Below are 27,749 nucleotides of genomic sequence, written 5' to 3' on the forward strand. Positions count from 1 at the left end.
CATAGTAAAAGTTTAATATATATTTTACTTTTTTATGAGTATTTATTGAGTAGTTTATTCAAAAAGAGTCCAAATATAAAATGATGACTGCTTTAATTACCGGTTGATGTTTAAGGAGAAAATTTGCATCTTACAAGGAAATTGATGTCTTACGTACGTTTGCCTTCTTGTTATATATCCTAATTATGCTCACGTAACTTTCCAATACAAATTGTTACTAGAAGAGGTGACATTTAGATTAGTGCTTGATCAATCTCAAATTAAGGATACGATGGAGAGAAAAAAAAAACGAAGGACAAAGACAGGCATGTATGTATAGTATATATACTTCAGGTACCACTTATTTATGCATAATTCCACAACGTACCATAAAGTTATTCATCTCCCAAAGTCCTACACAAGGATAAAGAATAATGGGTTTTACATATCTTGGCAAAAGAACAAATGTTCCATTTACGTGGGGGAAGCTTTGCATCAGAGCGCAATATACATCAAAAGCAGAAGCTGTGGGCATAACTAGCTACATGGTTCAGCTTAAAGAAGGAATAACTTTGACTGCACAAAAGAACAGAGATATTGGTGGAGTCCTAAAATAAATTCATTATGGTATATCATTTCAGTGAAAAAAAAAAGCATATTGTGATACAAAGTGGAAGGAAGCAGGCCTAGAGAAGGCTGGCCAAAGACCCCACAAAGAGAAAGAAGAAAAAAGAAAAAAGAAAGTATAAAAACAGCTTTATGGGGAATAAGGATGAGGTTGCATGATTGAACTGAAGTGAACACTCTCACTCTTCTCCTATGAAATTTACGACAATCTTTTGGTATATATGTACATAATATACATATATACACTTAATTTTAGTAGTTCTAGTACTCTAGGATTTAGAAGAGGATATATTGGCTACTTTACTTTTAAGAGATATAAGAAAGAAAGAAAAAGGCAAAGAAGAGAGAGAGAGAGAGAGAGAGAGAGAGAAAGGCAAAGGGCATGAGTACGACAGGACTAAGATCAGCTGGAATTTGCGGTGGAAGGTGGTGGAAGTGGATGAGGAGGTGGTGGGAATAATTATAATAACAATAATAGATTGCAAGATAGATAGTTATAATCATGGGCGAAGCATATTCACTTTCCTCTTTGTCATCACTTTCTAAGGCATGATTAGAAAAAAGTTCACCAATCTTCTCCACCTCCTTCAAAGAAAAAAGCAGCCTCCTCCTTCGTCCTTTCTTCCTCTTCCTCCCTCCCCTTTATGTTAACCAACTCTTCTCAAGTGCTTAGAGGGAAATCAATATAAATAAAAAAAACTTGCTTTCCAAGTATTTGAATAGCCACAAAAGTTTGAGATAATCCTCACTATTAAAGTATTAACCAACCACCATAAAAAGGTGAATTGTCTCTTGCTTTCATGCTATAATAATTAAAAGATGGAAATCCGCGAACACGTTGGCAAATGAGTTCTTGAAAATAATTGTTTTTTAATCATGGATCTCTCTCAGGAGTTAATTGGCCATTGTTATTGCTAGTAATTCATGAGGGAAAAATAACTAGTCTTAGGATTATAGTACGTAGTCTACGTAAATTAGAAGGTTGTTTTTATGCTTCAATGATTAAAAAAGTTATGATTTTTATTTAAAGTTATGCACATATATAATCACTAAAAAGTGCGTACTTAGTAGTATATTATTTGCAAAACGAAAAATATTAGCCTTCACAATGAAGAAGATGCAGGAAGTAATTGCCCATAAAAAAATAAAGAGTTGCAATTGGGTCGTATAACAATAGCCGAGGGTTGGTAGCACGTAGTTAGACCCAAAATGAAGCCCGAGCCCATCTCAGAATTGGGGCCTATCATCAGTGTATGCACTTCATCGTAGGAACTGTTGAAGCTCGCATTTCATATTAGCCTTCTCAAAGCTTCTTTGGGCACAATATAATACCTTTCATGACCAAAGAAAAAATCAACACCTTTGATTTACATTTACTTATAATGTAGCTTTGATAAAATGTGCATAGGTTCCGAAAGCTTTGCATTAGGAATCTATGCCTTAAGGAGAAAACTGGAAGGGGAATTTAATGTCTCTACAGAGTGAAATTTATTGAACGTGTATTAGTACTTGTCTGTTAGTTTATTATTATTTATTATTGACCAAGTTTTTTAGGATTAGTTGTTTTATTTTTTATTACTTAGTAGTTGTTATATTAGTGGTTTGTTATTATTTAGGAAGTAAGTTATTATTGTTTATGTCTGTTACAATAAATCTATATTTAAACAGATGATCATTCAATAAAAAAAATGTGCATTCATCTCCTTTAATTTTGTGAGTTACACTTATTTTACAATAGATTGGTATCAGAACCTTCTTAGGAAGGACCTGTGATTGAACTGAGTGAAACCCATCACAAAAAAAGCCTAAACACCTTGCTTCAGTTCATCTGATAAATGGATTCCGAAACACCACACACAACACTAGCACCACGTGTGTTTGATGACGATAATTATCAAATCTGGGCAGCGAGAATGGAGGCACATCTTAAGGCAAATGATCTCTGGGAAGCTGTTGAGGAAGACTACGAAGTTCTTCCCTTACCAACTAATCCAACAATGGCTCAGATAAAAAATAAAAAAGAAATGAAAGCAAGAAAGTCAAAGACAAAAGCTACTTTGTTTGTTGTTGTCTCAAAAGAAATTTTCACTAGAATCATGACCATCAAATCAACATATGAAATATGGAGTTTCCTCCATAATAAATATGAAGGAGATGAAAGGATTAAAGGAACGCAAGCCCTAAATCAGGTTAGAGAATTTAAGATGCAGAAAATGAAGGAGTTCAAAACAATTAAAGAGTATGCTAACAAGCTTCTTAGCATTGCTAACAAAGTATGACTGCTTGGTTCTAATTTTTCCGACTCAAGAATAGTTGAGAAAATACTGATGACTATCCCTGAAAGATTTGATACATCCTTGGAGAATGCTAAAGATATACCTTGATAGAACTTGTAAATGGTTTGCAAGCCTAGAAGCAAAGAAGAAAAATGAGGACTGAGGGTTCTATGGAAGGAGCATTGCAAGCTAAATTGCAAACAAACCAAGGAGAGAAAAACAAGTGGGTGAAATACAAGAAGAAAAAGGAACTGTAGCCATTGAAAGTTGTGCAGATACAAAATTAATTTATGATGTTTGGTATGTACCTGAGATTCATCAAAAGTTGTTAAGTGTGGGACAATTGATTAAGAAGGAGTTTAAAGTCATTTTTGAAAATAAGCATTATTTGATTAAAGATGTCAATGACAAGGAAATTTTCAATATCAAAATGAGAGGTAAAAGTTTCTCATTTGATCCATTGAAGGAAGAGCAAATAGCTCATCCAGTTACTATAAACAATACAGAAGTCTGGCACAAAAGATTAGGCTATTTTCATCATGCAGCTGTTGAGGAACAATGTGCAATCTCACTTGACCATTATACAACAAATGCTTTAAATAATGCAGATTTTGTCATGAAGAGAGCATCATCAATGTATTCAAAAGAAATGGATCAATGACTTTCATCCTTTAACGTCTTGAAGGTTAAAAAGATGGAGTTGGAGATTGAATCACAATTTATGAATGAAGCTCGTTTAGAATTGAATAATACCATTGGGCATTCAATCTAGAATGACAAAAAAGAAAAAGAGATCCTTTGTAAAAGAAAGGATGTGTTAATGGGTGAATTGAAACAACTTCTTGCTTTAGTTAAACAAAAAGAAACAAAGATAACAGACAATGACTCTAATTAGAAGCTGTAAAAAATAAGATAAATAAAGTTGTCTCTGGATGTAAAGAAGATAAATAAAGTTGTCTCTGGATTTAAAGAAATGCAATCAAGCCTCCAACAAGGTATAACATCCTTCAAGCAGAGGATTATTTTCATAGATAAAAGAGTCCCAGAACTAGAAGTGAAAAAAAAAGTTGTTACTATTGCAAAAAATTTCAAGGAGGCTGCACAAATAACAACTAAAGCAATATGAGCAGTTGCCTATTAGTTTGTTATCTTCGATTAATTGTTTGACCAAGTTTTTTAGGATTAGTTATTTTATTTTCTGTTACTTATTTTATTGCTTCTTTCTATTACAACATTTAAACAATGATCTTCAATAAAAAAAAAGTGGCTAAATTAGGTGATTGTTTGAGCATATTAACTCGTCTCATCTTTTTTTCCACAATGTTGATGAGTGGGCACTTGTCATCAATTACCGCCCCTTTTTTTTTTCCAACTAGTTAACTCTGTCATTAGGTGTGTGTAATGTATGTGTGTTTTTGCCAACTTGTCAAATCCCAACCTTCATCAAGCCTGAGTACTATTCTGTAAATTTTAAAATCGGTATATTGTTTTTAAATCCTCTTAAATAGTCACATTTTTACTATTTCAGAGTATCCAGACACCAATATATATAGAGAGAGAGGGGGAGAGAGAATTCTATTAATCAAGGACAGCTGTCAAGCTGTTAACGAGTTAATGGAGAAAGAATGAGAGGATATTATTGAGAATCAACAAGGGGAGGACGTTAAAGCGATAGACAAGCATGTGCTGAGAAAACTACTGGAAAGGCTGGGTGGTGGGTGTTTCCTATTGTTTAGTGTTTTGGCCCATTCTTGTTTTGGTTTTAGGGTGGGCTCCTCACTTTGTTGAAGCTGTAGCAAATTTTCATCGAGGACTTCAATAATCTCCCGTCATTTCTTTCTAATTGTGAAGAGAAACCTAAGCAATGCTAAGATAGCCCCACCCTCTAATATTCATCATACACACGTTAACTAAAGCAAGGAATAGCAATTACGAGAGCTTAGTTTAATAATAAACAAATAAAACCATCCCAAACGCGCAAATCCAGAACCTACGATTATATTTGAATAATATTTTTTGTACCTAGTTTTCCGTTCAGCATAAATCCAATCCGAGCAATATAAAAAAATTTCATAAACGTAAACCAAACCTTGTAAACTTGAGTTAATAATTCGGGAGAGAAGGGTAGGGGAAACCTTTGTCAGTCAGGTACGACAATTTACTAGGCTACAGATAGAAAACAAGGTATAACAAGGCAACAAACACCAGAATTTCCTGGGTAAATTGCGCCAATTTTTTTTCCTTCATGGTCATGGTATTTGCCTGAGGACAGATTCGTCACATACATCATGTTGCCAAACCCGTTGTCTTACAAATGGGACAAAGATTCTTATGCATTAACCACTGTTTGATACAGCTGCTATGGAAATCATGGCCACAATCAAGCGTTCCAATATCATCCTCATCACCATAATCCTCCTGCGGACAACATAAATCAAGTGATGAGACAATGTGCACAAGCATGCAGGGGATTTAAATAAGTCGGCTTAGTCAGGTTTACCTGACAAACACAACAGGGTTCTGCATCAATCTGAGGCCCTTTTTCAGCCGAGTGCTTTCTCTGTTTCAAGTGTTTCAATACAGTTTCCTCACTCAATCCAGTACTCACATTTCCAATGCGCTCTTCCAGAGCCAACAACTCCTGTTATAGTCACAAATGTCACATGAGAAACTCTCTAAAACGAAGCACTGACTTGAAATATAAGGGATAAACTGACACTATGGTTGTATAGATATATTAATATTTCCATCCAGATGTAGAAATGAGATTTTACCTCATAAGACATGTTATCAACATCAAGTCGCATATCCCTGTGCCGATCACGAACATCAGCTATTCCAGAAAGAAATGATTGATGATCAAGGATCACAACATCCTGTCACAAAATGAAAACACGGTTCTTACACCAGCATTTACAAGCTTAATATAAATACCCATTAAGCTCAATAGTAAACAGCAACCGACCATACTGAGTTTATGAACAGATAAATTCATATATTTGGCTAACATAAAATTATGAGCTACTTATATATTAAAAACAACACTTGAGGAAGGAGGTCAAAGGTTGGTTAGCACAGAAAGTTTAATAGACTTTCATATAGGTGCTGAAGAAAATGGAGTTATGCCCACTCATACTTGTGTCTTTGTCTGAACACAGAACACATTAACAAAAAATAAATTAGTTGCAGTGAGTCCTTTATTATTTTTCTAGAGACCGAATCCTCACTGTGGCATCCAGACTAATGGTTTAGAAGAGGCCTTAACATCAGCCATGAGCTAATACTCTAAAACAAAAAACTCTTGGATTACATGCAAGATTCTACCACAAGCAACTATAGTGAACATAGATATGACAGGACCTACATATGATGTACCAACAGCTCCAAGAATGATTGATTCTTTCCTTTGTTTGGGCTACTGGCCATCCGCCGAAAGTTTCGGGTTTAATACCAATATTTTAGCAACAAATCCAATAAATCTTAGTGTAGTGTTAGGTGTATTGGTTTTTTTTGAAAAGGGAGTGTGTGCGAGGAGATGAATAAGATTTTTCAAGCGGAGATGTGTTAGACACGAATTTTAACATAAAAATAAGATTATATTACTGATAAACAATCTGGTTAAGACCGGGTTTAGAGTACAAGCACATCAAAACAAGGTTTCCCCCAAACAAAAAATTACCTCTTTCAAACACACCACAAACAACAAACTAGACAATGTAAATAACTTCCTCATGCCATTCCTAACAAAACACACCATAACGGTAAAATAAACCTTCATAACTGTCCTAGACACTCCTAAACAAGACATTCAGGACTTGCCAGTCTTGGCCTATTTCTTTTTCTTCCAAACACCTTCCAAGACCTTGAGCCTTCAACCTCCTCCACAGGCTCATCAAAACTGATCTATCAAGATGTAAACTATAGGATTCAAGTGAGGTGGATGAAAGGAATGCCTTGAATGTTATTGATGGTAAAAGGTATTACTCAAAAAGTAAGTACTTGAAAAAGAACAGTTAAGGGATGTAGTTTTTCACATCCTCGTAATGTGTTGGTGAAGAAAATTTGATGTTTCTTGGTTAAATGTTGAAGTGTGCATGTGACCATGGTTATAGGAAATGGAACCAGATAGTTGATTGGCTTGAAAATCTTTCTCATGGTTTTAACATTAGATTTCACGTATTGGAGTTTCCTCCTCCAAGATATGGTAGAATCCAAGGAGATTTATCTGGTGTGTCTTTCTTTAGGAGTATTTTAGCTGGTTAAGGGCATTTTACACACATGGTCAAGCACATCTTACAACCCAACTTACCAGTGTATTTAAGGAGATCAAGCACATATTTCCTTTGAGAATTAAAGATGCCTTAGTTAGAGTAGGCAACTTCAGCTTCCAAAGATCCTTTTTCTCAAACTACGTAGCTAACTTCTCCCTTAGAATTTGTTTTTCAAGGTCATTATCACCTACAATAATTATATTATATCATGTACATAGACCAAAGGTGCTATAAGTTAGCTTTCTTGAGAATGTTACATAAAAAGGGTATGAAAACCTTGACTGTGCATGTATCCCAAGGATACCATAACCTGAGCGAACCTTCCACCAAACCAGGCACAGGAAGGACTGCTTGAGGCTATACAAAGCCTTCACTCCCAATTCTATTCCCCCCAATGGCTAACTCTTCTTCTCAATTCATTTTCCTATTAATAGGAAGCTTTGGTCTGCTAACAAAAACACACCCTTAATGGGTCTAATCAGTTGCAAGCCCATTTCTCTTCTTTCTAACATAACTCCTTGTATGTAACCGAAAAAAAAAAACTTGTATTTCTTTGACTAACTAACCTAACTAATTACTAACATAACTAGCATAACACACCCATTATTGAAACATAATCATTTAATTTGGCTGCCAAATTGTGATTAAATAATGCAGACAAAATTTAAAAGCAATTGAAAAACATCAGACTTATCTTTCATGAGAAAAATCCATGTTACTTAGTGTGGTCATCAATAAAAGAAACAACTATTTTGCACCAGAGATATTGAAAATAGACACAAGACCCCACACATCAGTATGAACAAGATCAAAAGGTTTAGCACTTTTACTATTATTAGGAGAAAAAGTTGAACGATGGTGTTTAGCAAATTGACAGACTTCACAATGAAAGGAGTCGACAGCTACTCTGTGAAATAAGGAAGGAATTTAAGAGAGGGAAGTGACAGAAGTTGTAATTCAGGAAACGGAGGGGGAGATCCCTGGATCTGTTGAACATCCAGGAATTCACTATTTTTGTATAGTTTTAAGTTCTTGGTATTGTACCTGCATTGGAGCAGGACAAGTAATTATATTTTTTGAATTAGATCTGTATAGGGATTGAACCAGCTTCGAAGCCATTATGGCACTATTAGAAAATCAGATAAAGGCAAAGGAAACTTAACATCTATCTGTCAATAAAAAACTTCGTACCCCATTGCCCAGAGGCTCTTCGCTATGCGAAGGTATGGGGGAGGGATGTTGTACGCAGTCTTACCCTTGCATATGCAAAGAGACTGTTTCCGGATTCGAACCCATGACCAACAAGTCACCAAGGCATAACATCTATCTGTCAATATACACCATTAATTTAGAATAACTAACCTCAAATCGCACATTCCCACCTCTACGCATAAGGCCCAAAACATTGCGGAGCTGCACCATGGAAAAAAATGTTATTACAAAAGAAAATTTATTCAAGAAAGAAAATAAATACTGCGGCTTGCAAGAGTATTTAAATAACACAGAGCCCAAATATCATCAGCAGAAGGCATAATAGAACATTTGCATAAAGATTAAAAACAAAACTAAATTTATCATTTCTTTTCAAGGGACAAGTTCAATTATGATAAAATAGGTTGTATATAGTGGTTTTATTAGCTACTGAAATATTTATTCCTCTTTAACAATGCTATTAGGAGTACTTTTTTTGGTATTCTGTGATCTCTGGCGAAAGGTTTTTGACTGGATTTATACTATTTTGGATCTATATGGACCTTATAGTCAAGTTATTGAGGTTCAAAAACCTTGAACATTTCTAGATCGTACTATTGTAGAGCCAAAATGATGCAATCAAACCTAGTGTGATGATTGTGCAAGAGCAACCAAACACAGGAGTAAAATATTTATCAAATTTGCTCCCAGACTTATTTTGTTTGCCAGAAATCATTATTGACAGTTATATTCAAGATCATACCTCCTTCAGCCAGGAGTTTGATTTAAATAAATTTGAAGCCAAATATTGTTCACAGAATAGGGAGTTGGGACAAAAAAGAAAATAAAGTTGGGTAAGGTTCATAAGAAATAACAACTAGGACGAACTAAAGTAGTCTTAACTCACTGGAATCACATATGATGCAAACCAAATATGTTGGAATTGAAGCTACAATTTTTAAATAAACAAATTTCCACTTAAAAAATTTCTAGAACAAAAATTTAAATTTCAAAGAAAATGGTGCCAATCACTTATAGACACCTCCAAACAATTAATACAATCATTAAAGCAACAATCATTCCCAGCAGTAAAAACTATGATTATTAAAATGCAAGAGAAAAGACAACTGAATACAAACCTCAGATACAAGTCTACTACTTCCTCCTTCACTTGCAACAGCCAAAGTACGTAGTGAATAAGGAATTCCAAATTCACTATCACCTTGCCTCTCCAACCATGAAGCTGATCTCGGGTTTGCCCCACTCCCAGATGATAACGCCCTTGGTTCAGATGTAGAAAGACCAGAGCGCAAGGAAGAATAATTATGGCTTGGACTTCCAATAGCATCAGAACTGGGAGAAAACAACGAACGACGAACATATTCAGATAACCTCCGTGGATGCTGTGGAGGATTAGAACGAGAAAAAGTTGTGGCAGATGAGGGATTGGTAGCTGGATTTGATCCAGTCCGTGATGAAGAAGCAACATTTCCGGGAATACTTAAATTTTCACTACTTGAACTTGAAGCTCTAACTGTTGGATTTTGAACTAAATTTCTTAAATCAGTTGCAGGTACAAAGACTGGATGTTCTAACATATTTCTAGACATTCTTCTTGAGCTTGCATCCTGCTGATCCCTGTCTGCGCATATAACTGAGTTTGATGAATGGATGTTTCTGGAGCTAGAACCACCACTCCATCTAAATGATTGTCTATTCCTAGGCAAAGCAGGAACATGAATTACAAGTGGCTGGCTTTGAGGAACCACATTATCTATCGGTGGTGCTGACCTCAAGTTCAGAGAATTATCAACAAAATGAAGCCTTTGGGATACTTGGGAGGATGGAGGGACACCAGAATGCCTAATCATGCTCCCAGTTGAGAATGCAGTGGGAGGAACAGAATTTGGTGGGTTTGAAGGATTTAACCTCAAACGGAAATTCCTGTGAAAGCTTTCTGAGCTTCCTGCAATGTTTGAATCAGGAACGTTTTCAGATGCTCCATCCCCCATTCCCAGGCCAAGTCTTGCATTTACCTGTTCTGAGGAAATAGATCTTCTTGAACTGCTTCCAGCATTAACCTGAGTAGGAATGGTGTGCCAAGCACTACCATCTGTATGCTGACTGTAGCTAGAACTCCCAGCATCTGAAGATTGTCCATTATTTCCTTCAACAGCCTTTCTTTTACAAGAGACACGTCGAGTATCATGAGAACAACCTGGCCTACCATCAGTATCTTCTACCAGGAAGCCATTATTTCCAGAAGGAAGCAGAAAAGAACCAGATCCAACATTAGGTGGTATACACTCGTTTGCTGACCCACTAGACTTGTTTAAGTTAGGGAGCTCCAGATGTTGACTATTATCACTGCCATTGTCCGCTAAACCTGCATTTAAGTTGAGATTCTGGGACATCAAACGAGAATTGGGGCTACGCGTGTACATAGGACCTGTATTGACATTGTCTAGTGAAAGAGCATTGGCTGGTTCAAGGCGCCTTTCTTCTAGTCTTGGACCAGCCAATGCACCAGCAGTAATGGTTGATGACCATCCAAGTTCTCTTTTTTGCTCATTATTGTTAACCTCATTTGGTGTATTACTGGAACTTGGCTCCCCTAAGCTCCATCCACTCAAATTTTGCCATTCACGATTAATAATGGAATTCCCATAAGATGAGTTCATATCACCAGGAGAAAGTATATAATCAGGTATTTGATTCTCTGCAGGATTCACATTATTCCAGCAAATTTGCTGATCCACGGTAGAATTGCCTGATGCAGATCCACAATCAAATTCTAAGGTTTCAGGCATTGAACCAACTGTACCTCTCTGCCCTTGCATTGAAGGAATCTATTGGTTTTCCCAACTCAATATAATTAAATATATGAAATGAATCCCTCAATAAAGCAGTAAGTCAGACACTAAATTTGGCAGAGCTGTTCAACAAAACAAGAAAATGTTCATTAGGCAAACTTGACAATTATGCAACAAAAATATGCAAGAAAATGTTCACATAAGATGCAAATATGTTATCAATGGCAGAAGGCCAAAATTCTGCCATATAGACACGCCATTGCGGCCTATGGCGCTGCCATAGCGGGCCTCCCTTCACAAATTGCCTATGGCGGTTGGCAAAAAATCTGCCATACCATTCTGCCATAACAGCCATGGTGCCGCCATTTAACAACACTCATGTAATCCTCATGTGCTTCAGTAAAACCTCATATCAACAAAAGTATCAGAGCATATGGCAAACTCAACAATTAAGAAACAAAATTACAAAATAAGCATACCTCAACACAGGAAGGTCATCACAATTGATAAAGTCAATGTGTAACTAAGAAGTCAATCTGTAACTAAAGATCAGGTTATGTGTGCTTCTTAATGTTATGCTCTAACCTTCTGAATTAGCGTATAGAACAGGTATGCACCACTCAAGTCACAAGCAGCACAGCTCAATCCTCTTTCATCAGCTAAAGAACCTGGCAGTACCAATCCCACTAATGCAGCATTGTCAATTGATTAGTCCCAGAAATTTGTTCACCCCCTAGATAAATAGACAAAACCTCAACAACAGAGTCAGCACGTTTTCACACAAGTTAATGAATAAAATCGGGAAAAAACAAAGAAATGAAAATTTTGACAAGATCAGCTCCAATATTGAAAACACCCAACTGGGTTCAATTGGCACAAGACCAAACTGAATTAAAGAGATTGAAAAAGAAATGGACCAATAAAACCAGCATAATCCAAAATCAACCATCCTAAGAAATCCCGTCCAAAATAAATAAATAAAAACAAAACAAACCATGAAAAATTCAAACTTGATAAATTTCTGAACCGCAGCAAATCATCCACTGATCAGACCATAAAAGAAACGCAGGTTAAATGGAAGAAACTCACCGGATGAAATGGAAAAGGGCCGATCTAATTGGAGAATCAAGGTATGCGTGACTCAGAATAAATAGAGAAAGAAAGCACCCATGTTGGATATGGGGTGCTTCTTTTATTCGATTTATTGTTCCCTTTCCTACTGGTGAGAAGAAAACAAAGAAAGGCAAGAACACAGTGACAAAAGGGAGAGAGAAGAGAAGACGTTGGATGGCGGAGGATATCAAAATCAGATAGAAAACTGAAAAGAAAAAAACAACAATAAAATAAAATGCAATGTAATAATCTTTAATTTACAAAACAATCCAAGAGATATTAAGCTGTATTATATTAGAATTTTAAAAGTTTTTAAAAGACTTTTTTATATAAAATGTCGTGATATTTAATTAGAATTTTGAAAATATTATAAATAATTCTTGTTATATTTAATTAAGATTTTATATAAAAAATAATAAAATTTGGTAGTATTCTATTAGAATTGTTTATATTTTATAAAAAGTCTTTTAGTTTTTTAAAATATACAAATTTTAATAAATTTCATCAAATTTTTAAAAATAAAATATTTATCAAACAATTTTATTCTAACTCTTGATACTTTGTTAAATTATTTTCTTATAATTTTAAATACATTTCTGAAAAATCACATAATTCTTTCCAATCTTATAAATTTATAAAATCTTTTTCAAATCTTTTAAATTCTTAGGATATAAATCTATTAAAATTTTATAAAAAAAATTAATAAGTCATAATATTTTTACATACTTTTTAAAATTCACATTCAATACACCTCCTAAATTAAATTAATGGAAAGGAGAATAAATGAAATTACTATTAGATTGGTAATTAGGCATGTAAGAACAGATAATATTATTAGTAACAGTAATTAATAGGTGGTAATTTCTGTAATGAGAAAGTGGGTGCCCTCTGCCCTGTTTGGGCGCTTACCAAATGAGGGGAGGTGAGGTCTGTATCTTTAGCTCTGACCTTACTCAATCCATATGGGTCTGGCTCTGTCCCCAAACAAAGCAAATAATAATGATGTTAATAAATTATCGGTGTTGGAGGTTCTGCTGAATGCAGCCCCCATCTCCCTTTTGTGTTCACATCTACACCATGCCAAGGACTCATCTTTCTCTTTCTTGTTTATTGTGCTGTGTTAGTACGGTGGGTTATTTTTATTTTACTGCTATTTTACAATAAAAAACAAACTATTGAAATAAAGAATATTTTATAAATTCAATAAGTTAACTAATTGACTTTTGCAATTTTGAAGACTAAATGAGTTTATTTTAAAGGAAAGAAATTAAGATTGCATTTAGTACTTATTTGATATACATTTATAAATAGAAATAAACAAATAAAAATGACGTTGACCAAGTAAGAAAGAGAGAGAGGAAGATTTGGGACATTAACTTTATTGATTTATATATGTTTTTATAATATTAATGATTTTTTTTAGATTGTACCTGATTAAGAAAATTAAGGGTAAAATATGAATGATGTAATCTAAAATTTAAAAATTATTAATTTTATTCTCATAAGTTTTTTTATTAATTTAGTTTATGTAAAAAATAAAACAATTTTGTTGATTTTCGGTGATAAAACATTTGGTGTAAAAAATAAACAAGAAAGAGAAAGATGAGTAAAAAATAAGCTAAGAAAGAGAAAGTATTAATTTTAGTCTTCATAAGTTTTTCTCATCTTTCCTTGGTGTATTTTGAATGCACTTAAAGAAATAATTAACAGGGGACTATTTAATGAAATTTATATAAAGCATCAAATAAAAATATTTTTTGTTTTTACATATATTAAATTAATAAAAAAAATTATTAAAATAAAATTAATATTTTTCAAAATTTTAGAGGGATCTTAAACATATTTTACCCAAAAAGTAATTACTTACTTTTTAAAAAATAATAACTTAACATCTGTTTTATTTATACTGAGTGTGTTGACCAAACAATATTTTTTTCCCAAAGTTATCGCATTGTATATTATTATTATTATTATTATTATTATATAAACTAATTGATAAACTATAATTGCACTATAAACACTAGCTGTGATTTAGGTTCAAGTATTCAACGATATGTAAAATTTATTGTAAATGTTTGTTAAGATTGATAGTCTTTTCTGACCTTACAAAGGGACACGTCTTTCCCTCATTTAAAATTTTGTATAAAAAAATAATATATTCAAATATTGATATATTTTATACTATCGCAAAAATTATTACATTTATATATTTTGTATTGTAATAATATAATTATAATTATATTTTATATAATCAAATAATATTATATTATTTATATTTTTTAAGAAATGAAAAATAATAAATTTCTATATATATATATATATATATATATATATATATATATATTGCTGATTATATTTACACTTTACAATATTGTGAACTGGAAGAAGAGGTTTCTGGTGCATTTTAATGACAAAAGCATGTAAGAGCATATGGAATCCGGCCATGCTTGTTACATCAAATGGAATCATGAACAGCGGAGTGAAAAACAGTTCCTTTCTGTGTGGATAAGGTTTAATTTACCACATAACATAGGGATCTCTCATATGGACACCAAGTAAGCATAAATTAATATCATAGGGATATAGCAACGTGGCTAATATCTAAATTAAAATAGCATAAACTTAATTATTTTCATAATTTATATTAATAATCTAAAATTTATTTTTGCAATTAGACGATACTAATTCTAGTCAGTTTAATGAGTTTATACTCCGCTGAATTTTCTGATATTACAAAGTCCAACTGTATCGTCTCCTGAATTGCATTTTTCTATTTACTTGGAAAAATTATATTATCATTATCGCTTGAATTGACAAAGAAAAAAAAAATTAGCTTGTTAACTTTAAGCCAAAATTATATTTCTGCCTTCAGCAATTCTTTATGTTGAGCTGTGTGTGCTGTAAGTATGGAATCCCAATACTGCTATACAATACCTTGATTCATACACAGAATCACACATTCATTGATGGAGCTTGTAAATTAAAGGATTGTAGGGATGCCTTTAAACAAATTCCAGCTTGCTCTTCAGATAAGCACATGGAAATCTGCCAAAATTTTCCGCATATATATGCAGCATTTAACCAATCCCATTGCTATATCCACTCTGCTCTTTTCTGCTAAGTATACTCTCATTTGATTTTCTTACTATCATACATATCCCTTGATACATAACCATTATTATGGAATGTATTCTTCAGAACAATGTTTTGTTTTTGACATTCTGAAATATACTCTCCGAAACATAATTTTATTTTTAACATTTTAAAAAGTATTTTTTAAACTATTCTTTTTGTGTTCTAGAAAATACTTTTATTTTTAACATTTCAAAAAGTATTTTCTAAACTATTCTTTTTGTGTTCTCGAAAATACTTTTATTTTTAACATTTCAAAAGGTATTTTCTAAACTATTCTTTTTCTCCGAAACATAATTTTATTTTTAACATTTCAAAAAGTATTTTTTAAACTATTCTTTTTGTGTTCCGGAAAATACTTTTTCAGAATGTTAAAAAATAATACTATGAAAATACTTTTCATGATGTTTAACAAAACATTAAGAAAAATTCAAACAAAATACTAGAACCATTAAAAATTCTATAAAGAAAAAATTGTACAAAAGTAAAACAATTGAAGTTGATAAAACATGTAATTGATATTGATCCTTTAATCTGAATGACTCTAAAAAACTACTTGAATAAATTTAAGATCTAATTCTATGCTACTACATATATGCATATATGAAATGAGAAGCATTAATGGTATTGTGTGAGTGGACAAAAATAAAGCAATGGAGAAATTTAATTAGTTGAGAACATAAATATACTACATTAGAGTTTGGAGGATGAGAAAATCTAACAATATATAGGGCAAGAGACTGAGTAAGAGGGAAATAAAGGAAGATGGAGACAAGAGATATTGAAGGGAGATGAAGGGAGTGAAAGAGAGAAAAATATGTTGTTATGAAATAGAGTATGCTAGAGAGAAAAGAAAGTCTAAAAAAAGATTATTTAAATAATTTTATTTTCTCTTTTTAAAAAAGGGAAGTATAGTTAGAAAAAATAGAAACGAAAATAACAATAACCCGAGTTAATTATGGTCATTATACAAGCCCGCGAGCATGTATTCTTAATTTGCACGTATATGTTCAGTCCACACCTGTAAATATCAAGGATATTAACATTATGTTGAGCAATAGTTTTTTTTATTAGTTGAAAAATTTATTTAATTATTTGATAAATAAACTTTTTTATTAGTTTCTCAATAGTTTCTAGTATTTTTTAAAATATTACTAGTAAAAATTTTTAAAATATCAGTTTCTAGTTTTTCATATTTTCTTTTATTTTTATCTTTAATATATTTATCAAATTTTTTATTTATTTTTTTAAAATAAATTATAATTTTATTATTTTTTAATTACTTCAACAATTAATTTTATCGAACACTTATAATTTAATTTAATAAGTAACCTTTCAACTTCTAACTATCTTTTTAAGTTAATTTTGTCAAATATAACTACATTGTTAACTATGAGTATTTCCAATCTCATGGTCATAGATTATGCATTTTTTTTTTAATTATCAACAACAAGATAACAAAAGGAATTATTATAATAAAAAAAGTTTAAGCCTTAATAGAGATAAAATGATAATTATGGGTGTTTATTTCTTAAAATATAATAATAAAAGTATAACTATTAATGTACTTTCAACATTAATTTCTTCTACACATCTTGATATCGAATTTCATTCTTAATTTCAGTTTTAAAATTGATGTTAAAGTGTTTCACTTTTAACATCACTTGATTAAACAACAATTTAAAACTAATATTAAGTATTTTTTCTTAACTGATGTTAATTTTAATTTTTTTTTTACATTCAACGGAGCTAAAAGGCCCGGAAAGAGAAATTACACTGAAATTATGCAAGGAGTAGTCGTGCTTACATGCTTCCCAAATTTAAGATAGACAGGCATTTAATATTCTGATTTCTACAAACGTGATTATGTGGACATCTATTATCCTTAGCCATTTTCCGTAGATATTACCACTTATCAAGTAATAATTTTTAGCAATTAATTGATCACTGAACACACTAAATTAGTAAACTTAAGTCGGATAATGGTGTGAAATTAAGTAGTATAATTGATAATATCCTCAAATATAACTTTAATTTTTTTCCCCAACGACTGTACTGTAACTAATATTGACAATCCAGAGTATTATAATTAAAAATTTAATCTTTACAAATATGATAATGTATTGAAGATAGAATTTAATCCGTATAAATTAATAAATTAATAATTAATAATTCATTAAAATTAAAGGATTGACAACGGTTACACACCTTAATATAATGGTGTAAGACTATATTACTTTAACAAAACTTACCTAGAGAATTTATATTCAATTCTTTTTGTATGTCAATTTTTTTTTTGATTAACAACAATTACCTTGAGTGAAATTAGTATTTAATTCGAGAAAAAAATTAACTATTAATATTTTTTGATAAAAAATCTATATACATTTGTTATACATATATCCAATAAGATTTGACTATTTCATTTCATTATCCGATTTAATAATATGATGTGAAAATAAGTTCATTTTTTTTATTGAATGTCTGTATAGAAATATTTTACAAATTGAATTCTTATATATAAAATTTTTTTTTCACATTTTTAAATTTTTTTATACTGCTTTTAATAATTCTAATAAATATATTAGGTTTTTATTAATACATGAAAATATTTTTATTTAATTATAGTCTAACTTTTTCTTAAAATGTGAGTAAATTTTTTTTTAATTCAATGATACTTTGTTAAATGATGATGTATTACATAGAATATCTTAACCATTACTACATGTATTGTAAATTTAGTTTAAATATATTTTTTGTTTACTGTAATATATAATTTTTATGTTAATTGTTGCAAATATTAATATGTATTTAAACTTTATTTTTCTTCTAATTTTGTTAAAAAATGATGTTTTCCGTTCTTATCATTCAATATATGGCACTCACCACTGCCGTGTCCTCAACACACTACTGACAACCTCATTCCTACTTACGTATCACACACTACCCTCCTCCCTTTCTTCACCACCCGTATTCTCCCCCACTCCTTCATCTCTTATCTGCTCAATGTTTTTCTCATTCTCAAATAGCCGTAGGAAACCCAAATGAGTTTCTAGCCATATATGCATGGCTGGTAATCCTATTTGTAACGGCTGCAACGTTGCTTGAACACGGAAAGCACCATATAACTATCAGCAGACAACTTCTAGTGGTGTTGGACGTTGCCCACCGATATAATTAATTGTTCCATTTGTGATAAGATTGATAATTTTTAAGGTACGCACGAATATATCTTGTTCAATTTGGATATAATTACTGTGACAAAATTCGATAAATTGTTATACATCAATTCAATTCATTAATATTTGGTGTACGTCTTGCGTTTATTGAGTAGCATTTTTGTTCAAGGAAATTATCATTACGTCATGCATATTACGTAAAAAGAATTCCAATGAGCTAGGTAATAGCATATTTTGTGTACATGCTTCTACAATAAAAAAAAGGACAAAAAAATGAAAAAAAAATAAAGTAAGATATATGATAGTGAAACGAAGAAAGGTCAGAGAAAATAGACACGCTGACACGGAGAGAAATTGTAGAGAGGCTGGCTGCAGCTGCATAATCCATGTCCTTGTTGATCTCTTTTAAAACTAAACACACGCTTCGTCTGTCAAGTCCTGTGTCAAACAAAATAGGATAAGTTGAAAGAAATGGGCAATTAAAAATTTCAAGTATACAAATAAGGCTTAATATATTATTGGCCCCTGTAAATTAGCGTTTTTTAATTTTTTATCCCTATAAATTCATTTTTTTTAACTTTAGTTTCTATAAGATGATATTTTTCAAATTTTGATTTTTGTAAATTCTTTTTGTTCATTTTTAATCTTTATAATATAAGTTTGTATATACTCAGACAATTGAAAGAGATAATTTTCTAGCTAACTGTGAAAGAAATGTGTGAAATACATATTCATAAGAGAAAATAAAAAGAATGTTGAGAATATTTAATTGAGAGAATAAGATTAGGAGTCTCTTCACTCTCCAAATTATATATTCCTAACTTATAATACATAAGTAGGTTAAAATGGAAAAATAGTAAATAAGAAAGAAATATACAAACACTTACAGAAAAAAAAGTTTTTTCATATGCTAAAATTAATTTATGCATATGTTAAAATTAATTTTTTGGATAAGCTAAATAATTTTAGTTGCTCCTAGAATTAGAAGTTCATTTTAACCTCAATGATAACGACATTGGTGACGTGGTGGTTGACGTCAGAGAGACAGAGGCTGAAGAAGATCTTGGTCGGGGTCGAGGTCGAGGGAGAAGTCGGTCGCTGATTATTTGGGTGTATCTGTTTTTTTTTTTTTTAATTCGAGAAAGAGGGGTAATTTCTAGCTTCCAGATCCGAGAAAAAGAGCGAGACTTGTCGTTGCGGCGCGATAATGGCTTGTGATGGTTAGTGGTGGGTTTCCTGGTATGCTGCGGTGGTTCCTTCTTCGATGACGTTGTTGTGGCCACAGTGGTGTCGTCGCCGCGTTGGCTCTTAGTGCTGAAAACATATGGAGGTCTGAACTCTGAAGCAGCGATGCAAAGGAGCGACGACTTTGACAGTGGTGCCGACGATTGGAGGAGGGTTGTGGAAGAGAAAGTGGTGGTGATGGTGATGTTGTTGACTGGTGTTTGGTGTTTTTTTTTTGTGTGTTGAAATTTGACGGCCATTGTTGAGTGCTTTCGAAGGTTCGTAATCTCCAAGTGAGAGAGAAGGGGATAGGGATAGGATTAAATTGGGAAAAACAAAAAGATACAAATTTTCAATCGTTCATTTAAAATCTAATGAATCTGACACGGTATAATTCCTCATAGCTAGAAGATCACAATAAACTGATGTGTGAGAAACATATAATTTGACTCGATTGTGGAGCCATCATGGAAAAACTTGCTTATTTTCTTAGTGGCGTGGGTGGGACTCCACTCCAGCATCTAGGAGACGTTGCATCCGTTTTGCAAGTGTTTGGCTTTATTTTTCTATAAAATAAAAGGCTGTTACTTAGGTTCCCATGGATATTACATTAATTTCAATCATAAAACGTCATCATGTAAATTATTTAATCACATTAACAAATTAAATTTAAATTTTTCTTTTTGTAATTTAAATCTGAAGATCTTATAACAAATTTTATATTTTAATTTTTAATTTAATGTTTTATTAAAATATGACTTTATCTCTAATTTTTCTAATTCAATCCCTACTTTCCTAATTCCTAGCCTTAGTGATTCCGTCTTCTTCCTCCTCTTTTCGTTTTTCTTTCTCTGATTTAATTTCGTTTGTGTGTGTAATAATGTTGTAAAACACCCGTTGGCAGTTGAGGATTCAAAATCCATCTCGAATGCAGATCAGAGTTAAGAAAATAACTGCACGTTCAAGTCTAATTTCTTACTTTTCTTTGTCTGATTCGTTTGCATTATTTGCAATTTTCTATCCAAATTAAATGGGGATTAAATGGTGATAACCCAAAACAATCGTCTCCTATGGGTCGAAACTTTAAATGGGGATTTCATTAGGAGGAAGAAGACGGAGTCACAGTCTAGCATTCATATTTTAGAAAATTAGGGATTGAATTAAAAAATTATGAATAAAATGGTCTTTTAATGAAATATTAAATTAAAACTAAAATTAAAAATTTGCTATAAAGTTCTCAGGTTTAATTTGCAAAAAAAAATTAATAATTTAAATAATCAATATCATGATTAGATTATATAATACATACCACTATAAGTTATTTTAAAATCATACTAAAATAACGATCAAAATAAAATAATAAAAGAATTCATGAAAAGTATATTTATTTACATCTAACTGGGATTAAACTATCCTTATAAGTTTTTGAGTTTTTCTTCTTCTTCTATTTATTTTTTCTCCTCTTTTTTCATTAAAATCATGCATATAAATTTATCAAATGTGATTTTATTCCAACACTAATTTTTTATCAACAAGTATTAATTTATTAGTTTAGGATTTAGAATTCCCATAAAATTTAAAGATAATAATTTTATTCTCATAAATTTTTATATTTATTTGATCATATAAAAATAAAATATATTTTTATTCATGTTAAGTGATAATTTTGTTAACCACTAGTTAAATCATCACATATTGGTAAATTATTTGAAAATGACCACTTCTTGATTAAATAACGATATATTAACACCTTAATATTACCAAAAAATAATAATTAAACATCTATTATTTTTCTTTATTGATAAAGTTATAAGGGAAAACATTAAACAATAAGAGAAAGAAATAAAGAAATACAATTCAGAATGTGATAAAAAAAAAAAAAAACTTAAGGCAAATGAAAGAGGAAAAAATTAAAAATACTTTATTAATGAATACAAATTACTAAGTGATATTTCTCCTTAAAAGATAAATAAAAACACCTTAGTAAAATACAAATGATCTTATTTTAAGGATGAGTACTGTGAAGCACAAGGCAGATTAGTGAACTAGTACAAGGGATTAGACACCGAAACTGCATTCATGAACTCCTCATCTGATTCCAGCAATGCTTCCACCTCCTTCACGGCCTGGCTATGATGTCACTTTCCCATCAAATTTGTTGGCATTACCACTTCTTGCCGCCACCGCTTTTCCCATTCCAAATTCATTTCCATACACACTTAACCTGGGCGAGCCACCCATCATCACACAGTAGGGGGTCAAAGAAACGACCTATTTGAATTACGAAAGGAGACTCTAACCACACTTTGAGAGATTGCAGCACCACTCTAGCAACAGCCTGGTGCAACTTCCATGCTGCCCATCCTAGACCTTTCTCAAGCAATCCCTTGTCGTGGTTTCTGCACTCACTACATGAATTGAATTTCCAAAGTATTCTTGATCGATTATTTGCGGCCAACCTGCAAGTTGGATCTCCAAACAAGCGCTGATAATGATTGGAACGAAGAGATTTTGGGGGTATTGGACTCCGAGTTGGCCTTTGCTTTCAGTTTTGCAATAGATTCTGCTGAAAAGTGAAAGCTTCTCTATCTCAGCAAGGGTGTTTCATATCTGCTAATAATCTCGTCATGATGCTTGAAAGGGAGATTTATTGGTGGAGCGCAATCTTTTGGAAACCAACGATTGTCGATGGGCACATCAGTTGCATGGCCAATAACGTGGTTCATGGAACAACCTATGAAAACAGCATCAACTAGTTCAGTGACTTGGATGGACAACAGGGGCATGGTGTAGTCATCATGGTTGAGTGCTTTGTGTTGGTCAAACAATGGCTGAACAAACGAGTGGGACGTCAACTGGGGAGAGGATATCAGATATGGTCATATCCAGAGCTGCATGGATGAATCTGGCTCCATCACTGTTGACGTCGCAATCAGCGAAAACAGAATAAGAGGGAGGGTCTTGGGTTTGGTGGGTGACTCGGCGACCAGAGCCAAAGGATAGAAATGGGAGAGGGTGAGAGAAAGAGAGCGTTTGAGCTTCTCCAACAGATTTTCCATGAAATCTTGTTGATCAACAAGAGTTGCTGGCTTCTTGAAGAGAAGGCCCTTCTGAATATAGTTGGTAGACAACATAGCAATATCCCAATCTGTTAAATTCCAGATCTGGTTTGGAACTTCGTTGGGGTGCTGCGGCTTCATTAAAAAAAAGGTTAGCGTCGTTTGCATTGACTATAATGACATTGATATGATAGTACGCGTTGCACTTTACATTTTATGTGGGTATTCTTTGTAGTGGTGGGACTTATTGCGTCATTATAATCTTGATGCATAAAAACTTAGAGATATACGATGCTGAAAAATCAGATGTTTGAAGATATATGATACATCAAACACTTATTCAATCATTTTAATTGTTTTAATCTTCTTGTATCAAATGCTAGGATATTTGTGCCATATAAAAGAAAATTGTTAAACCATCAAACTCCATTAATTCTAAATTCTCTAACACTGCAACAATATTAAAAATGACAATATTTTTAACCGCCAAAATTTTGAAAATGAAAATGTTTCCATCACCAACACCACTAGAGGCGATTTCCGCCAGAATCTTATATGCATCCACTCTAGACGCGACAATAGCATCAATCAACACTCTTGGTTCACTCTGAACATCTTTGATTCTGATCTTATCAGTCAACGAGAGTTTCTTAGTTCCATGTTATTATGTTTTTCCTGTCATAGGATTTTTGGAATTTTCGTGTTTTATGTTATTCATATGATATCTTATGATTATGGGAGTTCCCTCATTTCCTTGTATATAGTTGTTGAATTTGTATTTGTGTTGTTTCCAATCAAATAACGCAATTTCCTTCAATCCTTAAAAAACTATTCTCTAAAACATATATTTCTTTCATGTGACAAAAACTCAACAATCATTGCGCAAGGGAGCCTAGATATTTCTCCGTGGGAGGAGCGAAAAATCTATTGCTTAGAAGATAAATGCATCACTTCACTAATAAAGATTTAACAGCGTTTAAAATGACAGAAATAATCATATTTGAGCTGTTGAACTGCCAAATACTGCGAACATTTTAGCAAACGAGCATCAGAGATTGGAAACCGAAACAGCATTCATAAACTCCCTGTCTGATTCAAGAGCGCTCATTATATGTGGTAAAAGGCCCACTTCCAAATCGATGCTTCCCCCTCCTTCACGACCTGGGTATGATGTCACTTTTCCATCAAATTTGTTCGCATATCCACTTCTTGCCGCCACTGCTTTTCCCATTCCAAACTCATTCCCATACATGTTGAACCTGGGTGAGCTACTTATCAACACAACGTACGGGTCCATGGCTTGACCAATTTGATAGATCAAAGGAGACTGTAACCACTCTTTGAGTGATTGCAACACCACTTTGTTGTTATGGTTTGCAACAGCCATGTGCAACTTCCATGCAGCCCATCCTAAATCATTCTCAAGTAATTCCCCTACTGTTGTTTCTGCACTCACTCTATTAACTGAGTTTCCAAAGTATTCCTGAGGCAGAGGTGGTTCCATTCTTGTTCGACTGTTTGCGGTTAACCTGCAACTTGTTCTTTGCTCATATGGTAGGGAGCATGCACGAGTTATGGATCTCCAAACATGGGCTGATAGGGATTGAAACGAAGAGATTTTGGTGGTATTGGACTCCATGTTGGCCTTTGCTTTCAGTTTTGCAATAGACTCTGCTGAAAACTGGAAAACTCTCTCCCTCATCAAGGGTGCTTCAAATCTGCTGATAAACTCGTCATGGTGTTTGAAAGGAAGATTGATTGGTGGAGCACAATCATTAGGAAACCAGCGACTGTGAATGGGTCGGTGTGAAATGGGAAGATCAGTTTCATGGCCTTGAGCTTGAGCTTGAAAGATGTGAGACCATGTATTGAAAAAGTTCCAATAAGAAGTGCCATCACCGACAGAGTGGTTCATGGAACAACCTATGAAAACACCATCAACTAGCTCAGTGACTTGGATGGACAACAGGGGCATGGTGTGGCCATCATGGTTGAGTGCTTTGTGGTGGTCAAACAATGACTGAACAACGAGTGGGATGTCAACTGGGGAGAGGATATCAGATATGGTCATATCCAGAGTTGCATAGATGAATCTGGCTCCATCACTATTTTTGCAATCAACGGAAACAGTGTAAGAGGGAGGGTTTTGGGTTTGGTGGGTGACAAGGCGACCGGCTAATGGATAGAAATGGGAGAGGGTGAGAGAAAGAGAGTGTTTGAGCTTTCCCAACAGATTCCCAATGAAATCATGTCGATCAACAAGTGGGGTGGGTTTCTTAAAGAGTAGACCCTTCTGGATATAGTGCATAGACAACATAGCAATATCCCAATGGGTTAAATGACATGTTTGGTTTGACATTTCGGTTAAACCATGTGGTTTGACGAAGCATTCTGAAATGCGTCGAACGACAGGGGTAATCATGATGCAGAGATAGGCTTAGAGATTTAGTATTATTAATTTCCTTTGAGAACTCTGATCCAAGAAATCGTTACTCTATATGTATAAATAGTATGGATGTACATGCAAAGGTATTAGAGAATGACCGGGGGAGGAAAAAGCAAATGCGTTTTTGAGTTTTGCTACAAAACTCTGGATATGCAAACAGAACGGATTCTAAGGTGAACTTTTAACTTTCTTGCGTCACCGGTGACCGTTGGATATATTAATTTAATATTCAGCGGCTGAGATTTTTCACCGGGTACCGTTTGAAACTGTGATTTAAAATTTACCCTTTGACCACAATATTAAAGAAGATTTTGGGCAAATATGCAAAAATGTAAAGTGAATTTAGAAAGGGGAAAACGAAGAATGGCTGGCTAATATGGGAGATTCGATCTTTTGTTGTCGATGTCAAACCAAAAAATAGCAAGTTGAATTGTTTTTTGAATCTCCATATTTTACTTACGTATTTATTCGTTGCATGTTTAATTAATTTTAGTTTATTTTTCGTTTTAAAGAAGAAGGAGATGAAAAATTCCAAAGATGTAGGATACGGTGATGCAATGAGCTAACCTTGAATTAGTAAAATCTTATGAGGAATGTGAATGAGCTTCACACCTTCACCTTGGTTTCGAATAGGTCATAGTGACGCACCCTGCTAAGTCAAGAAGACCAAACATTTCAATATCCACACGCACACACACCTTAGCTCATGAATTTCAAAGAAACTACCGTCAACCATCACTATTTCGGGAGAATGGGGTTATAAACAAGCATCGACCATTAAAAAAAAATATAGTAATATAAAGATAAGCTTACTTGGGGAATTAAACAATTTTGTGCCGATGGGTTTTCTTTTATAATATCCAATAAAGGATAGTAAAGAAGTCTTAAAAAATTGGGGCATTTTCATAAATTTAATAAATTAAAAACTGGTTAAAGCCGGGAAAAAATGAATCTCACCCATGAGACACTAAAGTTGAAACTTCACCTTAGAATCCGTTATGCAAACAGCATATTTTGCTTTCACATTTAAAGTCGTGCTTTTTAACACAAATGCCCATTAGAGCATAGTACTCGTAATTCAGAATATTTTGCTTTCACATTTGAACTCGTGCTTTTTAAGGAGTTTTTTTTTTTTAATGAGGGTGCTTTTATGTTAAATATTATTAAAAGTTACAATTATAGGAATCATAAAGTTATCCAGATCGATTATAAAATACTACTCATGTTTCTTATTGAGTTTAGTTTGAGTTTGAGATTTACTAGTAAACTCTTGGAAAATGTGACATTAACATTAAGGTGGAACAGCATAAAGGTAGTATCTTTTTAATCTTGAAATGTTTTATTAAAATACACGAATGAAACATATATAATATTATATGTATTATAATTTTTTTAGATTTAGTTAACAAAACTATAATATACACACACAATATTATGTGTTATAAATTAATAATTCTGTCATCTATATTAATCTATGATTGAATAATTATATAATAAATTAATTTTAATTAAATTATTAAAAAAATAAAATGAGAAAAAAAAAACTTAATTGAAATAGCAAATTCGTCGACTGTTCAAAACGCACACTCGTTTTTTAGCAACTTCCCTTCTTTTTTTTTAGAGGAAGCATCTTCCTTCTTTAGTTTGGGTGTCGCTAATTAAATAATTAAAACGGGTCTTCATTTTAATGAAGATAAATTAAAGAGAATATAATATTCTCTATTTATTTTAGTTATTTATTAAAAATTGAGTAATGATATCTTTTGTTGTAAGCACTTAAAAGAAATCAGCAGAAAAAAGAACTTAAAAAAAAAACGATATCATATGTAAAATGAAAATGCATATGCTTAAGTGAGAAAAAATAGTTTTCAAATTTATCTTCTTTTTAAAAAAAATGGTTAAATTTGTTATATAACGGTAGATTAATTATTTGTTCAATAATTTTGAATACATTCAATATTATTAACTTCTTGAAAGTTTTTATGAAATTTCTTTGCCGTATATAAAAAATGATAAACTGGCAAGGAATATTTATTTTTTATCCATTCAAACTCATAACTGATTGGTATACTCTTCTTGGTAAGATGTCAATAAAAGTAACGAATATTAAATGATACATTAAAAGCAATTTCAATAATAAAAGTATGTTGACATTGTCGGATTTGTCACCTGAGTATAGCGCCCCCAGATACTTTTGGTTGTGCGAAAAATTAGGTCACATATAATGGAATAATATATACAAACAATTCTTTATTTTAAACATTTTATTAATATTTTTATTTTTATCTTTTTTTATCACATAAAAAATTTATCATATCTATATTTTTATTTTCTTTTTAGGTGTTGCATAGGGATTTGAGGTATTCATTAAAAAAATTTCCATATAAATTATAAGTTTAATATATATGAAATGATATTATGAAATAGTTTTATACTGTT

The 27,749-nt window shown here is 32.5% G+C and overlaps 3 protein-coding genes and 1 pseudogene across 7 annotated transcripts; all 4 read right to left on the minus strand.

Annotated features, from left to right (window-relative positions):
- Positions 1–4,961: 4,961 nt before the first annotated feature.
- LOC100783014 (probable E3 ubiquitin-protein ligase RHG1A) lies at positions 4,962–12,494 on the minus strand. Of its 5 annotated transcripts, none has more exons than XM_006581181.3 (7): positions 12,247–12,494; positions 11,743–11,843; positions 9,484–11,279; positions 8,516–8,566; positions 5,657–5,758; positions 5,383–5,523; positions 4,962–5,300 (listed from the first exon to the last, which is right to left on the minus strand). In XM_006581181.3, the coding sequence occupies exons 3-7, from the start codon at positions 11,182–11,184 to the stop codon at positions 5,169–5,171; spliced, it is 2,127 nt and encodes a 708-aa protein (XP_006581244.1). In that variant the 5' UTR covers positions 11,185–11,279; positions 11,743–11,843; positions 12,247–12,494; the 3' UTR covers positions 4,962–5,168. The 5 variants fall into 5 exon arrangements, with proteins under 5 accessions (XP_006581244.1, XP_003528295.1, XP_014632733.1 ...); XM_003528247.4 differs by having other exon boundaries at positions 11,743–11,890; positions 12,247–12,492; XM_014777247.2 differs by having other exon boundaries at positions 11,637–11,890; positions 12,247–12,492.
- Positions 12,495–18,281: 5,787 nt separating this feature from the next.
- Positions 18,282–20,482, minus strand: LOC102664428 (uncharacterized). Its single transcript, XM_006581183.3, has 2 exons — positions 19,581–20,482; positions 18,282–19,019 (listed from the first exon to the last, which is right to left on the minus strand). The coding sequence occupies exons 1-2, from the start codon at positions 20,063–20,065 to the stop codon at positions 19,013–19,015; spliced, it is 492 nt and encodes a 163-aa protein (XP_006581246.1). The 5' UTR covers positions 20,066–20,482; the 3' UTR covers positions 18,282–19,012.
- Positions 20,483–21,619: 1,137 nt separating this feature from the next.
- Positions 21,620–23,589, minus strand: LOC100789219 (uncharacterized acetyltransferase At3g50280-like; annotated as a pseudogene).
- An 87-nt stretch (positions 23,590–23,676) lies between these two features.
- LOC100787276 (uncharacterized acetyltransferase At3g50280) lies at positions 23,677–25,458 on the minus strand. Its single transcript, XM_003528250.5, has one exon. The coding sequence runs from the start codon at positions 25,284–25,286 to the stop codon at positions 23,913–23,915; it is 1,374 nt and encodes a 457-aa protein (XP_003528298.1). The 5' UTR covers positions 25,287–25,458; the 3' UTR covers positions 23,677–23,912.
- Positions 25,459–27,749: the final 2,291 nt, after the last annotated feature.

Source organism: Glycine max, chromosome 6 (assembly GCF_000004515.6).
Source record: "Glycine max cultivar Williams 82 chromosome 6, Glycine_max_v4.0, whole genome shotgun sequence".
In the NCBI taxonomy this organism is placed as follows: Eukaryota; Viridiplantae; Streptophyta; class Magnoliopsida; order Fabales; family Fabaceae; genus Glycine; species Glycine max.

Bases quoted from the DNA above. Each gene is read 5' to 3' on its own strand.
- LOC102664428 (XM_006581183.3), bottom strand. From the start codon at position 20,065: ATGGCCGTCAAATTTCAACACACAAAAAAAAAACACCAAACACCAGTC.
- LOC100787276 (XM_003528250.5), bottom strand. From the start codon at position 25,286: ATGATTACCCCTGTCGTTCGACGCATTTCAGAATGCTTCGTCAAACCA.
- LOC100783014 (XM_006581181.3), bottom strand. From the start codon at position 11,184: ATGCAAGGGCAGAGAGGTACAGTTGGTTCAATGCCTGAAACCTTAGAA. The intron at 8,567-9,483 runs GTTTGTATTCAG...TCCATGGTGCAG, and splicing joins GTAGTAGACTTGTATCTGAG to CTCCGCAATGTTTTGGGCCT. The intron at 5,301-5,382 runs GTAAACCTGACT...TGTTGTCCGCAG, and splicing joins AACCCTGTTGTGTTTGTCAG to GAGGATTATGGTGATGAGGA.